Raw genomic sequence first — 18,147 nt, 5'->3', positions numbered from 1 at the left:
GCTAATAACCGATAAATGCAATAGGACGAAAGCCCCATAAAGTCCGAAAAAGGAAAAAAAAAAGGTTTTTTCTTTGTATGCTAGTATAATAAGATGGCGAGGAAGAAAAAAAAATGGCAGTGGCTTAGCTCGACTATGCCAGGATATACGTAGCGTTAGCAAATGTTCAGCTGATTATTCTTAGCTTTCCAGATATCATGCTTACAGCTGTTCCAATGACACACACACGGTATAAGTATTATGTGGCACATGTATATTTTGCCGGGCAACTACTTCGGGATCCGATGAGTTAAGCTTCTCCGCTCTACTGCACCATTGAGCAGCATTTGCACTCTCCTTCTCCATGGCTACACCACAGTGGCAAACGCCAGTCAGAGGCGCTATCAAGCGGCTCCAGCGCAGTGTCATATGGCGACTGCACAGGGAAGGCGCGCGCGTCGGCGTCCATATGTCTACCAAGGCTATGACGGCACTCCTCTGGAAAGCGCACACCGGCAGCGGCGAGTCGCACGCGGCGGCTGCAGCGTATCATTGCGCATGCGCAGACCAGTGCCACGCGAAATGGGCTCAGCGAGGAGTGAATGATGATGAGTGGGGCGAAGTGTCTGTCTGTCCGTTCGCGCTTCTGTGCGCCCGTTCGTTCTTGCTACCGTCTATCCATGCGTCCGTCCGTGCGTCAAACATTCAGACAGACAGACGACGGACAGATGCGGCCAGCGGATGATTCACAGTTTGCCAGTAAAATCCTCCGAAGCTTCGCCACACTCACCATCATACATTCCGTGGATATGCTGTGAGGTGGTCATACATACAGGTGATGGGCGACCCATGCTTTAAGGATGTTTCACCCCTAAAAAAGAAGGTGCAATGTAGGATGTCGAAAAGCAAAGTTTACATACTCGGCAAAAATTAATGGCTTAATTGCTCCCGCTGATGCATATACTCTGACTAAGTGAACCTATATATATATATATATATATATATATATATATATATATATATATATATATATATATATATATATGCGTGTGTTTGTGTACGTCCATGTAAAAGCAGCATGCATTACAAAATGATAGACTAATTAATGTCCTGACTCGTTCAAAGAAAGAATAATACTGAATTCAAGAGGTTCATTATTGTGGCTTTCATACCATATTGCAGACGCAAGCTACTCAACAAATTGGATAATCGCGTAGGTGTAGTCACCTACGCGATTCAGACTTTACCAGACTTTACGAGGCATCCGACTTTACCCGCCGCGGTAGCTTAGCGGCTAAGGTGTGGTACACAGTTAACCGTGCAGGCAGGGTGCGAGTTCCCTCTATGTGGCCGCACTTCTAATAGCCGCACAGCCGCAACGCACGTGCCAGCACACCTGTCGCACCAAGTAGAGAGTGAAAGAGCGTCGCCAAGTGGCTTTTTTGTCCCCCGTTTGCTTACGGCAGGGATCCTGGCACGTGCGTTGCGGCTGTACCGGCAGCGCGTGGAAAGGGGCCCCGCCGCAGTGGTCTAGTGCCTAAGGTACTCGGCTGGTGACACGCAGGTCGCGGGATAGAATCCCGGCAGCGGCGGCTGCATTTTCGATGGAGGCGAAAATGCTGTAGGCTCGTGAGCTCAGATTTAGGTGCACGTTAAAGAACCCCAGGTGGTCGAAATTTCCGGAGCCCTCCACTACGCCGTCTCTCATAATCATATGGTGGTTTTGGAACGTTAAACCCGACATATCAATCAATTAAACTTCTAAGGAACCAAAATTCAAGGTCCAGGAAGTGTAAATCGGCCTAAATCCTGAACTAGCGTGCCAGAGCGGCAACTTTTTCTGAGTGCTGCGCACAATGACTGAGTTGGATTGCAAAAAAGAGTGAGGGCAAGCGCTTGAACATAAGACCATTTTTTGTTCTCAACTTCTTTCCATCACATGATGTTGACGCACAGAAAAGTCGACGCTGCGTCCGCTAGTTTTGGATGGCCTTACTTGCATTACGTTAAGAAATCCTAGACGAATATAATTAACCCCTATACGCTGTGCCTCTTAATCTTATCTTGGTTTTGCACGTAAAACCACTAATCTCATATCGCACTTCCGAAGCCGCAGAGCAACTTGACAAACCCTGAATTCGGCCACGAATCATGAACGTATAGTAACGGCGGCGCCAAGACTTTGTTGCTTCCTGACAAATTGCCGAGGGGGACGACTTCCTCGATTTGTTTCCACGACCATGCAGTGCTGCTGCAAGTAAGCTCATTGAAAAGGTCTGAGCTTGTGGGTATGGCTCCATTGCGGGAAACATCCCGTTTACTCGAGTCAAGTTTGCTCCTGAAACCGTTGAGCTCAGTATCTTCAGGAAGCGCTACCCTTTCGGCATCAGAAAGTAGCCAGTCGGTCTGGCTAAGCTATATGTCCCTCCTCCTCCCTAATCTCATAAAACACGAGCAAAAAGGTCCGCCATTTAGCAAAAACTGTAGGGCTACACAAGCACGGTCACTGACACGCGTGAGAAGCAGTCTTTTTGCATCGCATGGTTCACGCAGTGCAAGCCCGAGTTTAGTTCTTTTTAGTTGTCACACACTGAGCCATTCTGTATCTGCATTCAGCCAATGTTTTCAACGACCCCTCTAGAGCCGTCCGTGTTTATGCCGGTTGGCACCAGCGTACTAGCAGACAGCTGTCAAGCTTGTCTCTCGCCTGGCAATTGTCTCCGGAAGGGAGGACAGCTGTGAGAAGAAAGTGCGTAATCGTGTCGTTGCACATACACGCACGTTAGCAATATAATACTATTGACGCCCCTGACACGTTGTAATCAGAAAGAACGGGCTCTAATTGCGGCAACTGCTACCTCGGAGTGCAAAACTGAGCGAGCTGGTAGGTATGTATCTGCACATGGGTATGAACGAGCAGCGTTTCACCATTAACAACGAAGTGTTGCGGTTTGGGCTAGTTGGTATGACATGACGATAGTTATAGCGCAAGAGCAGAACGATGACAAAACGTCTCCTCCCTTGGTCGTCGTTCTGCGCTCGCGCTATAACTGTCGTCATAGCAAGAAAGATAGATATGTGGGGTTTAACGTCCCAAAACCACCATATGATTATGAGAGACGCCGCAGTGTAGGGCTCCGGAAATTTCGACCACCTGAGGTTCTTTAACGTGCACCCAAATGAGAGCACACGGGCCTACAACATTTCCGCCTCCATCGGAAATGCAGCCGCCGCAGCCGGGATTCGATCCCGCGACCTGTGAGTCAGCAGCCGAGTACCTTAGCTACTAGACCACCGCGGCGGGGCCGTCATAGCAAGAAAGGCATCAAAAGTGCGGACTTGAAGCAAAATACAAGCGCTTGTCCCGAAGCCTTCCTCGTCGTGTTTCGACAAACAAGAAAAAAAACCAACATTGCGAAGTGCTACCCACAGCCAAAGATAAGCTCACCTTTCTGGTGTAGATAAGAGCAAGCGGCACATCCTTACACAGCAATACACCCAGTAATTGTTGCCCCACTTTGCTATCTCCTGTCGCTTTATTAAATTGAGTCGGCTATTTCAGATGACCTTTGTGCGCAACAGGTTCAAGCTACCAGCTTTGGAGCGACTAGGCTTCAAGCCCAACTCGTCCATAGCCGAAAGTACAACTTTAGCGAAGCCATTTATCGCTTTTCCACGACAGAAGATTCAGAGAAGCTTCACCTCGCTAGGCACAAATTGTGCGATTTTTTTATTGACTAATCGTCAGGTACGCGAGTGTAAGTACGTACGTGATCGGGATTCGGGGAAAAGCTTACTATATGCACTCCCGTCCGACTGAGATATTGTTACATTATTCCAAACCCACTGTCCAAAACTAATTGCACCTGTTCTTTAATGACGCAGCCATTTGTCATCGCTTCAAGAGAAAAAAAAGACGCGACAAAGAGAATGACTTCACAAATGTTTTTTTTTCCTAATTACTAAATTTCTCATCACGTCACCTCGACAAGAAAATTTTAACCAATGTAATTTTCGTTGTTGAGAGATATGAAGTGGCTCGGTCTAGTAAGTACCAAAGAAGGACACCCGTCAGAGTCAAAATAAACAAAAAACTACTAGGAGCACAATAATATTAGACTTACGACGAAGATTAAATTGCGACGGGTTAGCAGTGATTGTTTCGGCTCTCCAACGTTTTAGGGAGGATAGTGGCCTGCACTGCAACGAAACGGTTTGAGTTCTTTAACTTCGCGGGGCAACATCTCTGATGCGCGCTTGTGGCCCGCATCTGAGCGCAGCCGCTGTAATCGAAAAAAAAATTATATATTATATATATATATATATATATATATATATATATATATATATATATATATATATATATATATATATATATATATATATATATATATATAAAATTTGCACCAAAACAGCGTCATCGTTCCATCCATCAGCGGGTACAGGGAGGCGTGATACAGCAAGCGGGAAATAAAAAAAGTGTTTGGAAAGTCTGAGGATTTCTCGCAACTCTTATCTCTTCTCTCCCGAAACGAATGCGACCGCTGTTTTTCTTGAGGGTAAACTTTCAGAAAGAGCTTTCGACTCAAAACCAATGAAAAAGTTTCCTAGCAATTCCTACCTTCAATAACACTGCGAGCACTGACGAATTTTAATGAGTTTAGCCATTTAGAAATCAAGCAAACTGAAAGAAAAAAAAAACTACGCAAATCGCAGAAAAAATGGACTGAAGGCCGGTGCAAGCAATAAGTATATGTATCAGCATTCACATGATTGATTCATCGGAAGTAAAACAAAGTGCACAGGATGGGTCCTTGCCCTGTGTGCTCTGTGTCATAAGACGTTAACGCCTTCGCGTTTTAGCACTGCATCAATAACGCAAGTATGCCAACTGACCCAGCCATCCATGCATTTACATGCATCTTTCGTAATAATAGTATCCACTTTGACAAGAAAATGCTTATACATGGATGCATAGATGTAAATAACCGATGTCCTATACCACGCAAGTCTATCAATTGCGACCATTTGATGGGCTCGCGCGAGAACTCAGACCGCGAGCAGTAATTGTCACGATAATTAGCTGGTCATGCTTAGTCAATTTTCTTCGTACCTTTTTTTTTTCTATTGACGATTGACTGAACATGGCGAAAAGAAGACAAATTATTCGTATCCCTTCGCTCGACATCAATTAGCGACGACACACAGGACACGCTACGTATCAGTGATGCAAGGAGCATGCTTTTCGCGTAATGCGGCCCAGGTGACAGTTGGTTGCAAGAGGCGCACTCACGGTGAGTCGGGGGCGAGGCGGCGTTCTTTGGCTTCGTATTCCTGGATTTGCAGTGCGTTGGCCAGGCTCAGGGTGCGACGTATTCGAACCCCGTTGGTGGTGGGGCCGTTCTGCTGTGCCATCGCGGGCTGCGGCCGGAACCACAGCGCCCGTGCACGGCGTCTCTGACTCCGGAGGCGAGAAGCGGGAAAGCGACCGGCGCTTGCTTGCAATCACTCAACGCGCCTCCCCGATGCTCGGTGCGCGTGTGCAGCACGCCGTAGCAAAAAACACCGCCCGCTGCGCGCGCCAGCTCGGAGTTAAAACGGATGTAGCAAGATAACAGCTGTTTGGCCGCTGGCCGGCCGCGGCTATCGATAGTGGCGCCGCCTGTTGAACATGGGCCGAAGTCTCCAGGAAGCTGATGGCTTGCGTGAGATGCAGCACGCGCTGGGGACTCCCACGTCGTCGGCGGCGCAAGTTTAGCACGGCAAGCTTATGTCACGTGCTGGGCCCGGCCTGGTGTCTGGCTCACAACTATATTTACGCTAAGCAGGTGCCCGTCAGCACAGCGCCGATAATTGTGGTCCCTGACCCTCGCTGCAAGATTATATGGTGCGTAGTTTCGAGAAGCGAAGTATTTCGACGAAGACGGTGACACGGTATCTTGCACGTATAGTAAACGTGAAACGTATCCTCACCCAAGATCGTCTACTATGCTATACTTTGATTCAGTCCAAGCTCCTTTAGTGAAGAGGACGGTGCTGCTCAGCGTGCGGGCTTTCTACTTTTGTTCGAAGTGCGTTCACTGTGTAAATGCATCTTGTAACTAAGGCTAGCGAAAAATTCGCAGATCCTACGTACAGTGGAAATGACGATATGCGAAGCACAAATGAAAAAGGTTGATATGGTACTTTGAAATCAGCACAACGTTACGAGGCGGACGTAAATTATGCCGTACATGACTTCCATATCATTATTATCATGTCTGCACCACCGCAATAGCAGCAAGACCATGACATGTAAATCATGACATTCATGACATACACGTCATCATTTTCATGTCATGACCAGTCACTTGTACTCGTCATAAAGTCATATTATGCCTTACCCATTTTGGTATAGATCCGATTATCGAAACAACCAGGAGAGCTAAAAGTCGTAGATAGATAGATAGATAGATAGATAGATAGATAGATAGATAGATAGATAGATAGATAGATAGATAGATAGATAGATAGATAGATAGATAGATAGATAGATAGATAGATAGATAGATAGATAGATAGATAGATAGATAGATAGATAGATAGATAGATAGATAGATAGATACGGCCAAAGTCGCCGATGGGGCTAAGAAATGCTACGCATTTAAAAATGTTCATTGGCTTTATAAGCTTCACTAATTGCTTGTCTCCAATGTTAATGGCTCTTCCTGTCTTTTATTTTTTTTTTTTGCCCCGCCGCGGTGGTCTAGTGGCTAATGTACTCGGCTACTGACCCGCAGTTCGCGGGATCGCATCCCGGCTGCGGCGGCTGCATTCTCAATGGAGGCGAAAATGCTGTAGGCCCATGTGCTCAGATTTGGGTGCACGTTAAAAAAACACTAGGTGGTCGAAATTTCCGGAACCCTCCACTAAGGCGTCTCTCATAATCAAATGGTGATTTTTGGACATTAAGCCACACATATCAATAAATCTTCCTGTCCTTTACTTAACAAGGGTCTCTAATCTAGCCGGTTTGGCACCATCAGGAAGCCCGTGAGATCTATAGGGCAATAAATAATTCGCTGGTTCCCATTACAGTGCCAACCGGCCCAATCACCTTGTGTTTTGTATAGGTAAGGTAACAATATTATCTTCAATGACCGCATACCTTGACAAAGACTCATGATAGCAATACGTACGCACTCGTCCATGGTTACTTACTACTCCAGGATTCGAAGAAGATAAAGCAATACGACATCCTTTAGTGGATGACAAATGCCCGGACCGTGGAAAGCACCTGCTGTAATCAAGGTTTGAGTGCGAGTTACATTTCTCGCTGTTGATTCCAGAAACCAGCAGGGAGGGATACTTCTAGGTAAACGATGTCTCAGATGATTATTCATGTTTTGCGGGGGGGGGGGGGGGGGGCATTCCACACGTCACTTCGTAGATGAAATCTTCAGAATTTGTTTTTCCATTGAACACATAAAAGCTCGTTCAGTTCAATTAGGCTCGCTTAGATTAATGTCATTGCATATTCACATCATGTGAAGAAGGCTATATATGACCGATTTCACAGACTGGTCAAATGAATATGACTCGCTGGCAGACGGCAGAGAAGTTAAATCAGCAGCACATCAGCCTCAGGGCTATGAAAGTGGCCGATTTCCACGTGTATATTTCTTAGTGTGGCAGTCTTACGCCGTGCGCACCCGAATAAATTTTACTGTCTACTTTGGTTCTGTTAATTTCACTGCATAATTTTCTTTAGGAAATAACACAACGCTTTAGAAGAGAGTTATGTTCATGTTAGTATTTTTATTTTGTGTGGAAGAGACATTGTCGAGGAGAATTTATACTATATATATGAGTCTAGAAAATTAACAGGTTTGCTCGGCTTATGGTCGTCGTCTAGCGACAATGCAAGGGTCCGCCTCGGTAGTGCGGTGGTTATAACCACACTCGGCTGTTGACCAGAGGTCACTGGTTCCATCCCGGTCGCAGCGGTCGTATTTCAATGAAGGAAAAATGCTGGAGGCCCGCGTACTGACCGGATGGGCGAAATTTACGGAGGAGCCAACGGCGTGCCTCATGATCAGTTGGCTCGTAAAGTCTCAGATATTCTTGATATTGCATGAAGAATGCATGAAACAAGTTTTAGTTAAGTGCATGCATTAAGCGGAAAGAAAGTTATTGGCTTGCGGTGCCATGTAAAACTCATGGCGATTAACAAGAACACTTTTATTCAATTACAAGAGCTTCTCTTCAAAAAGTTTCAGGTAAGTAGTTTCGTGGTGCTCTTCGACCACATTTAGCCATTGCGCCATGAAAAAAAACACCACATTCATCATCATCATCCCCTGTTTACGAATTTCTCATTGCAATGTTGGATATTCCCCTTCTTGCATTTTTTTTAACATCATCTGGTAAGTATTTAGATATTAAATTGGCCACTTATCCTTATCCCAACTTATATAGAGAAGGGACGGTATGTCATACTCATTTAGTTGAAAAGCTTAACACTCAGAAAACACCAACGACGAAAAAGAAGGCGAGCGCAGAGTCCCAAGCAACGACGGAGTCATTAAGATGAAAAACCCTAAAGTGATCCAGTCGGAACTCAAAGCAGCGACAACTCACTATCACACCATCACAGAGGTCCGGCAGTTTGGCAAGGGAGGCATTGTCTGCTTTTCTCCTGACCAGCTCTGTGTCAAAGACTTACTTAAATGCTCGATGTTCGCTACCAATCCGGTGAGCGCCTTCATTCCTCCTCACCTAGCATGCGTCAGAGGTATTGTCCGAGGCGTAGACATCAACATGACTCCAGCTGAGGTCCTAGAGATGTTCTCTGAGGCAGGTGCTATTGCAGTTTATAGATGCTCACGAGTTGTAGAACAGACAAAGATCCCTACTGAGTCTGTAATTGTCACATTTGCCGGGTCGATTCGCCCCTCTGAAATCAAGGCGTGGCCTTTAATATTCAGAGTCGAACAACTGTCACCTCGTCCCCTCCAGTGTCAGAAATGTTGGCGCTATGGACACACTTTAAAAGTGTGATGCGGGTTCTTGTTGCTGATTTGTTTTTCTCCCGGGCTGAGCCTCAGAGAGTTTTTCTAATAAGGACAAAGCCGTTCGGTTTCCAAGAAACACACAAAAAGTTTAATTGAAAAGAAAAAAAGGCAAAGATTCCTCACAAAACAAAACACTTAATAAACAGTTGACTGGACATGACGAAACACATCTGTAAACACCCAACAAAAACGTTCAAAGTCAGTAACTAAACCTAACGTTCGAAAGGGGCTGAGTGATGGGAGTAGCGCAAGAGTATCGGTGCAGTCTCACCCACAAGTTGGTTTTCGGCGGTGATGAGAAACCGGAACGCCGTGACTCCTGCGTCAATGCGTGGGCTGGACGAGGACGAGGGAACGCTGGCTGCTGGCGACACGTCGAAAAGCCCTACCAAATCGTGATGGTTTCGGCTTGAGGAGCGTGGACACGTCGGAGACGGGAGAACGCAGGCTGGTGGCGACGCGTCCGGGAACTAGGGTCGACCTAGTCAAGCAGCTGGGCGCACAGCTCGGGCCCGGAGCCCGACGGCTGTAGCTCGCCTGCCGGAACCAAAGTCCGCAGGCCCTGGAAAGGAGTTCAGGACCGGATGGCCACGGTCCTTTGGAGCGGGAACCCGACAGCAGGAGGCCCCGGCCGGTGGAAGTCCTGTAGGCTCGGGTCCGGAACCCAACGGCCCATCTTCAGCGCCCGGTCCGGTGACGACCTTCCGCTTGCACTGCCTGCCTCGAATTCCCCTTGCTCTGGTCCCCCCCCCAGGCTCCTGCTTCAGCTCTGGCCCACTTGTCTCGTTCTCATTGGAGATACTGCTGTTTCGTGGTGTCAAGCCATTGGGCCTTGAAATCTCCGTGTTCGCTGCCCATTGGATGTTTTACCTTTTGTTTACTTCACGTCCTGCCACGCATCCTCGTGCTTGACGCTCTTTAACGTCGTCATTCTTGTTTAAGCAGCACCGCACGTGCACTCTGGTATTTCTCCTTTTGTTTTTTTTTTTTCCGTGACGCGCACTTTTCGAAGGCGCGCACTTTGAACGCGCACCACACATCACATACGCCCCCCTTTTATTCAAGTTTTTTTTTTTTTTAGAAAAAAAAAACTGCCGATGAGTGCGCGTTCTGCACTACGTCACAATTAAACCACATATTTGCACCACGCAGTTCAACACATCACCGGGCTACAGTTCGCTACATCGTCCAAATGTCCACACTTAAACTTTAGATTCACCCAATTGCATTTAAAAGTTCTGAAACCCGGAATAAACCTTTTTACTACAAAATCGACTATGGACAAAGCTACTTGTGTCCGCATCTAAAAGTCGAAGTCCAGAAAGAGCTACCGGTTTTCTAACCCTACACTCAGGTTATCGCGTCCCAAACCAGACGCACTGCCCTTCTCGCACGTTTCGAAAGTAACTGTGGCAAACATGCTTTTATGCACTTTCGCTGAAACGCGTGTCTGCGCCCCCGCCGGCCACATGAACGCTTACCGGTCACAGAGGAACAGGGCGCGGTCTCGAGCCGTCGGCGTCGACACGAAACGCACTGAGACACGAATGTCCAAATGCCACAATCTCTCACACAAATGCTTTCTTTTAATTCACCATCTAATGAACACAAGCTCGGGGTGCCCTCAGCAAGCCCAAACGCTCCGACAAGCGTGTGAGGTTCCTGGATTCTTGAGAAGGGATGCCGTTGTGCTCGGTCATTATACAGCTCATCTTGAGTGGACTTAATTATAGGTTCAAAACCAATCACGTTCTCAGGTTCAAGACCCTGTCTGGCATTCTCCATACCTACTATCGAGCCCACCTCCGATTCGATACTGTTTATTTTGAAGAGTGCTTCAGCACTCCCATCGTGTTTTCTCGGACAAATAGCAGTTACGCTATCCTGTGAACTAGAATCCCCTCTCTCTCTGAGTGAGATATACGTATGGTCTAGGACCATTGACGTGGTGCCTGCTGCTACCTCTGTCGGTACAAAACAATCAGTGGCCACTATATCAGAGCCTTCATGGCATTCGCTGCCATCTTCCCAATGACGTTCTAGCGCTCCTTCCATGGAGCTATTGAGAGGTAGCCCTACCCCTTCCCGAAATGTGCTCGGCCTTTGAGACGTTCTGATACACACCTCATTCTGAATGGAACTTCTTTGTTCCCTGCTATCGAAGCTTTGCTCCACCACATTTTCCACAGCTTCTAGGTCGCCCATATCCAGGCGCTCTTCTTCATAGGTGCTTGGCCTCTCAGAGGTCCCCAAGCAGCTAACGGAAGTAATATGTTCCCAGCCAGAGAAGCTTTCCGTCGCTTCAACAAACTCCTCATGACTCCTGCCTTCTTGGCTGTCCACCTCTCTGCCTTCCTCTATCTGAGCTTCTCGCTCCGAAGTAAGGCTGTCGCGAGGTTCGAGGCCAACCTTGCAGGAATCGACTTCCCTCCAGCAAACGCTGCTATCGGAGCAAACATTCACCGCTTGCTCGACCTTCTGCATCGCCAGCTGCCCCCTTTTCGCCATCGCAAGCTCGAGTCGCCGCTCGAAGTCCACCCTCTCTAATTGGAGCTGCTGCTTCAGTATGCGTGTCTGACGCTCTAGCAACACTTTATTTTCACGCGTTACGCGCTCTAGCTCCTCCTTCTTAGCTCTAAGCACCAATTCAAGCTTTTCCTTCGCCGCCTTTCGTTCTGCAGCCCGTTGCTCACGCTCCCTCTCCATCCGCTCCTCGTACCATACTCTAAACTCCGCTCCCGTCAGTCCCATTTTATCCGCCAACTCAATTAACTCCCACGTGTTCGTCATCGTGTTAACCGCGTCAAAAAATCTACTGGAAAAACAAACGACTTTGTCCTGTCGCTGCGGACGCCAATTTGTGATGCATGGTTCTTGTTGCTGATTTGTTTTTCTCCCGGGCTGAGCCTCAGAGAGTTTTTCTAATAAGGACAAAGCCGTTCGGTTTCCAAGAAACACACAAAAAGTTTAATTGAAAAGAAAAAAAGGCAAAGATTCCTCACAAAACAAAACACTTAATAAACAGTTGACTGGACATGACGAAACACATCTGTAAACACCCAACAAAAACGTTCAAAGTCAGTAACTAAACCTAACGTTCGAAAGGGGCTGAGTGATGGGAGTAGCGCAAGAGTATCGGTGCAGTCTCACCCACAAGTTGGTTTTCGGCGGTGATGAGAAACCGGAACGCCGTGACTCCTGCGTCAATGCGTGGGCTGGACGAGGACGAGGGAACGCTGGCTGCTGGCGACACGTCGAAAAGCCCTACCAAATCGTGATGGTTTCGGCTTGAGGAGCGTGGACACGTCGGAGACGGGAGAACGCAGGCTGGTGGCGACGCGTCCGGGAACTAGGGTCGACCTAGTCAAGCAGCTGGGCGCACAGCTCGGGCCCGGAGCCCGACGGCTGTAGCTCGCCTGCCGGAACCAAAGTCCGCAGGCCCTGGAAAGGAGTTCAGGACCGGATGGCCACGGTCCTTTGGAGCGGGAACCCGACAGCAGGAGGCCCCGGCCGGTGGAAGTCCTGTAGGCTCGGGTCCGGAACCCAACGGCCCATCTTCAGCGCCCGGTCCGGTGACGACCTTCCGCTTGCACTGCCTGCCTCGAATTCCCCTTGCTCTGGTCCCCCCCCCAGGCTCCTGCTTCAGCTCTGGCCCACTTGTCTCGTTCTCATTGGAGATACTGCTGTTTCGTGGTGTCAAGCCATTGGGCCTTGAAATCTCCGTGTTCGCTGCCCATTGGATGTTTTACCTTTTGTTTACTTCACGTCCTGCCACGCATCCTCGTGCTTGACGCTCTTTAACGTCGTCATTCTTGTTTAAGCAGCACCGCACGTGCACTCTGGTATTTCTCCTTTTGTTTTTTTTTTTCCGTGACGCGCACTTTTCGAAGGCGCGCACTTTGAACGCGCACCACACATCACAAAAAGGATGTAGGTCAGCTCCCAGATGCCGAAAATGTGGTGAGGCACATACTGCAAATGAATGCAATTGCACTGAAGAAAAGTGTTGTCTTTGTCATGAGCAGCACTGCGCAGATAACGCTAATTGCTCAGCCAAAGCGCGGGAGACTCAAATTATGGAAATTGTTGATCGCAGACGCTGTTCACGAAAAGACGCCATCGCTGAAATTCAGGCAAGAACCCAGGGATATGCTGGTGTTGCAGCCCGACATAATGCAACTTTAGAAGCTTCTCTTTCAGTGTCCATTGCAGACATGATTGAAAAAGCGATGGAGAAAGCTATAGATCGCCTGGCCACCACCCTTTGTGACTCCTTATCTCATATTGTAGCCACTCAGTTGACGCAAATATATGGGACACCAAGAGATATGAAGGATACTTCCCAAGACAACGTAACTCTCCCACCAAGTGAAGCAGACGCAGAGTCATCTCCTTCAGGGGTACAGGCTGCAGGGCCCTCTTGTACAGACAACCAGAGGATAGGTGAAGACATACTAGAGGATGGTCAGGATTATGATGATATGGACATGGACATCAAATCCCTAAAGCGCACTCGATCCCCTGTCTCCAAAAATACTGGCTCTTCAAAACATTCAAAAAACAAAAAATACCAGAAGGAGAACCTATCGAAGAGCGATTTTCTTAAAGACAGCATTTTAGATAAGGTAGTTGCCGAAACAATTCTGTCAAAATGATAGGTTCTATCAAAATTCTTCATTGGAACTGCCGATCTATTCATTCAGCTAGTACAGATTTATTGTATTTATCTTGTAAATTCAATCCAGACATTATTGCACTGCAAGAAACGTGGCTGTCAGCACATAATTCGTTTTACCTACCTAATTTCCGGTCTTTTCGCCTGGATCGCCCATCCAAAGGTGGAGGTTTAGCGTTCTTTGTCAATAATAAATTTAGTTCAAAGATCAAAACTTCGTACAAAAGTATATCCCCCGAATGTGAAATTTTCGCTTTAGACATCACCTTGCCTGGATGCTCTCCCTTCTCTCTGGTAAATCTTTACTTTCCTCTGGGTGTACAAGACACGCGATGTTTAGACATGGCTGTTAATTCGTGGTGCACAGAAAAAATTATGGTTGGAGATTTTAATTCTCACCACACTAGTTGGGGTTTTAGGACTGATCAATGTGGACAACGCTTGTGGGACTGGTCTATAGACCATAACTTATCATGCCTCAACGCTAGAACTCCCACATTTATCCGAGACCGATCCCGCTCTGCCTTAGATTTGAGTTTTATAAGCTCGGGTATTTCTAGCGTATCTTGGACTACTCTAGACTGCGCCACCAACAGTGACCACTTACCAGTACTGTTTGAAATTTCTTGCCCCATTATTCCATCTTACTCCCAAGCTCGAACCTTTATCAATTATTCCAAATTTAAAAATGACCTAGAAGTTGCTTTGACTACCCCCACTGAAGACAACGATGAAAATAAAGCCATGAAATTAAGTGCGGTAATTAAAAGAACGTTCAAAAAAGCAGAATTTTCTATTGAGTCTGATACGAGAAAGCCTTGTAGTCAGTGGTGGAATTCTGAGTGCTCTCGTGATCATAGACGACGACAAGCGGCTTGGAAGCAGCTAATTCATAATCAGTCCCCCAAAAATTGGGCAGATTACAAGTTTATTGCTGCTACATTTAAGCGCACCGTGGCTAAAGCTAAAGAAGACTATGACAAAAAACATTTCGACTTTCTTTCCAAACCTAGAAATAAGAAAGCGTTATTCCGATATATGAGATCGCGCAAAATTCTGCCGTCTCTAGCTAACTCTGATTATGACAGGTTATCGACGGAAGAAATGACTAATTCGTTAGAGGCAATCGGAAGAGGTTTAGCTAACAGATTTTCGTCGACTTTGACAATCAACTGGCAAAAGTCCTCTACAAAGACTGACTACGAAAAAGTGACATTGTCCGAAATGTCAAGCGTAATTAGAAACTTACCCTCTTCGGCTCCTGGTCCTGACGGTATAACAGTTCCTATGATTAAAATTTTATTCCAGATATCACCCGGCGACGTCCTCAACCTTATAAACTATTCCTTAAGCAATGCCTGGATACCACATGACTGGAAAATAGCTAGAGTGATTCCCATATTAAAAAAACAAGGGTCAGGCTTTAACATTGACAACATCAGACCAATCTCTCTAACATCTCACCTGATCAAAATTATAGAGAGAGTTCTCAATAATAGAATAAAAGTTTGGATGGCTGACAAGCTAATATTGAAACCATTTCAAATAGGTTTTCGTAGCGAATGCTCAATTTGGTGTGCTCATGCCGACTTAGAGAGCCGAATACAGCTTGCCCGAAAAAGACGACAATACGCGGTACTAGTAACACTAGACATAGCTAAAGCTTATGATAGCGTTGAGCACTCAATTTTATTGAATTCTTTACACGAATGTGACTTTCCGCGATATATTGTTGATTGGGTAGCAGAGTTTCTAAAATCGAGAGTATTTTATTGTGCAAAGGATGGATGTCACTCATCTAAATTCAAACAGCAACGTGGAGTACCTCAAGGGGCGGTCCTATCTCCGCTGTTATTTAATGTGCTGATGAGCTCAATTCCCATTGAACGAGATATCACTGTCTACATTTATGCAGACGACATTGCATTTTTCGTTGCAGACAGTGACATTTATTCTTTGCATCAAAAATTGCAAAAGTACATGTATTCTCTTGAAATTTGGCTGCATTCAATTTCATTGTCTCTAAACATCAGTAAAAGTGCGCTCCTGGTGTTCCCTATAGCAGATTCTATTCAAATTTCAGTACTTTATAATCAGGAACCGATTCCACAAGTAGAGTCTATCAAATATTTGGGCATTATTTATAACGAGAAACTTAACTGGAGCCCTCACATAGACTATATCGTGGCAAAGGCACAACGAGTTTCAGGCTTATTGCGAAGGTTGAGCAACAGAAAATATGGGTTACGTAGACACACCTTATTAATGATATATAAAATGTACATGCGCCCAATACTCGAATTTGGGTGTATATTATTTTCGGGTGGCCCTACGTACAAAATTAAACCGTTAGTTCTATTAGAGCGAGAAGCGTTACGGTTGTGTTTGCGACTCCCCAGGTATGTCGCTATTAATGTACTATATCAGGAAGCTCGCATACCAACTATTATTTGCCGATTCCGTATCTTAACAGTACAAACATACTTGAAATTTTATGGCTTATCAGCGAGACGGTCTGCATATGCCTTTATTAGTGACCCCGACGCCTTCTTCCTCGCTCACTGGCCACGCTTTCGTACTCCCCAGATTATTTTTGTACAAAAGAAACTTGAAAGCATAAAGGTGGATATCAGATCGGTAATTGGAACCAAAGCATTAAATCACAATATTACGATAGAATGTGATGAAATTTTTCCCCCACTATCTAAGTTTCAATCTTCGAGTTACTTAAATGACAGGTTAGAAGACTACATAGCTCATGCGGAAATAAAGAACATAATAGCCACAGACGCTTCTGTGAATAAAGAAAAGGCAGCAGTAGGAATCGTCTCAGATTACCTCGGTTGGTCATTCTCGGTAAGACTACCAGACTTCACTCCGGTTTTCGAAGCTGAGCTCCTGGCTATTATTTTAGCGCTACGAAAACTTCCTTCAAACGAAGAGAGTGCAATGATAATTACTGATTCTCTTTCGCTGTGTACTACTCTCACAGCTTCAGAACAATCAAGAGCTCTAGCGACATTACAAACATTAGTTCCACCTCATGTGAAGTTCCTGAAGTTAGTCTGGGTCCCGGGACACTGTGGCATACGGTTGAATGAAATAGCCGATTCACTATCTCGAGCCACACTTGATGGCCCTGTGATCTCGGTACTACCAGAATCGGAACACATAGTGTCGATCAGATATAGAAAATGGGCTATTTATACGGATATTATGGAAAATATTACTAAATATACGGACTATCAGCACCTAACATACCCCTGGAAACCTCAGTGGAGTCAATCTAAAAAGTTAGAAGTTATTTTAACCAAATTTCGATGTCGTGTCCCTCCATTAAACTTTTACTTGCACAGAGCTGGTCTGGCGATATCCCCCCTGTGTCCATTCTGTGAAGAAACGGAAACAATAGAGCATTACTTTATAACATGTAAAAACTATTCATTAATTAGGAAAAGACTTTTAATTGTTCCGTTTCAAGCAGTAGGTTTAAATTTAACTGCAGATAATGTTCTAAGTTTCGGTGCCTTTAGCTTGGGTCATTGCCACAGGAGCGTATTCGATGCTGTATGCAATTTCATTCGAGAATCAAAGCGCATGTCATAATAATGCCTGCTTAAATATATTTCTGACGACACTTGTCTAATTTTGAATGAAATTTGCATATTCATTTGATTGTGACCGGGTGAGATAAGCTCGATTGTCTGGTCTACTCAAAATTTCTGTCTTCCTCTGTAGTATTACCTCTCCTTTTCTCTTCTTGATTCAATCTTCAATTATTTGTTTAGTTTAATATTCCTTTTTAGTTAATTATTATTCTCTATTACATCATTAGTTTTTCAATAAGGATAAACCTTTTAATATATCTCATATAGGTTACTTCTAGATTTCATGGCCAATCCCCCATAGTGGGTATGTGCCAGTGCGAAGGGGCAACAACAACAACAACGACATTCTTGCTCATGTGAATAGGTTTCCGAGACTTCTCACATGGTTTATTCACTGGTGACGGATCCAAATGACGGCGTCTTCGAGCAGGGGCTGAAATGGTGCGATTGGCAAGGTGACGCACTATGAGGAGCTGGCCCTCCATTTGATGAATTAGTGTCCTTGTCCGCGCGGAGCAGAAATACCCGCATGCCATACCGACTTCCCACGGTAGTTTCCCCTGCGGGTCAATCCGGTGAGTGTGCGTGCGATAAAGCAATGACGCGCCCTTTCTTTTTTTCGTGGAAACACTAGCTCGTAGTGCCGAATCAAGTAGGCCGTCGTGACCGTGTTTACGTGTGAACAGTCACTCTCTCAATAACTTCACTCTGGGTCACTAAACGTGCATCTCTATGCTTTTCACTGCCCGTCGCAATCACCGATACGAAATGAAATTCTGTGTTTTCATTCGTGGAAATTGCGATATGATTATGAATCGTGCCGTATTGAAAA

The 18,147-nt window shown here is 45.8% G+C and overlaps 1 protein-coding gene across 2 annotated transcripts in view; it reads right to left on the bottom strand.

The window, feature by feature from the left end:
* The window catches only part of mdy (diacylglycerol O-acyltransferase), a 260,993-nt gene extending 255,411 nt beyond the window's left edge, over positions 1-5,582 (bottom strand). The window contains exon 1 of one of the 2 annotated variants that reach the window (XM_037428844.2): positions 5,273-5,582. In XM_037428844.2, the coding sequence (XP_037284741.1) occupies positions 5,273-5,394 (122 nt within the window). In that variant the 5' untranslated portion in view covers positions 5,395-5,582. The remainder of the gene's footprint in view (positions 1-5,272) is intronic. The other variant, XM_037428848.2, reaches the window with a different exon arrangement.
* Between the last annotated feature and the right edge of the window lie 12,565 nt (positions 5,583-18,147).

This window comes from Rhipicephalus microplus, chromosome X (assembly GCF_043290135.1).
Source record: "Rhipicephalus microplus isolate Deutch F79 chromosome X, USDA_Rmic, whole genome shotgun sequence".
Taxonomy (NCBI): domain Eukaryota; kingdom Metazoa; phylum Arthropoda; class Arachnida; order Ixodida; family Ixodidae; genus Rhipicephalus; species Rhipicephalus microplus.
This window is presented reverse-complemented; position numbering and strand designations above follow the sequence as displayed.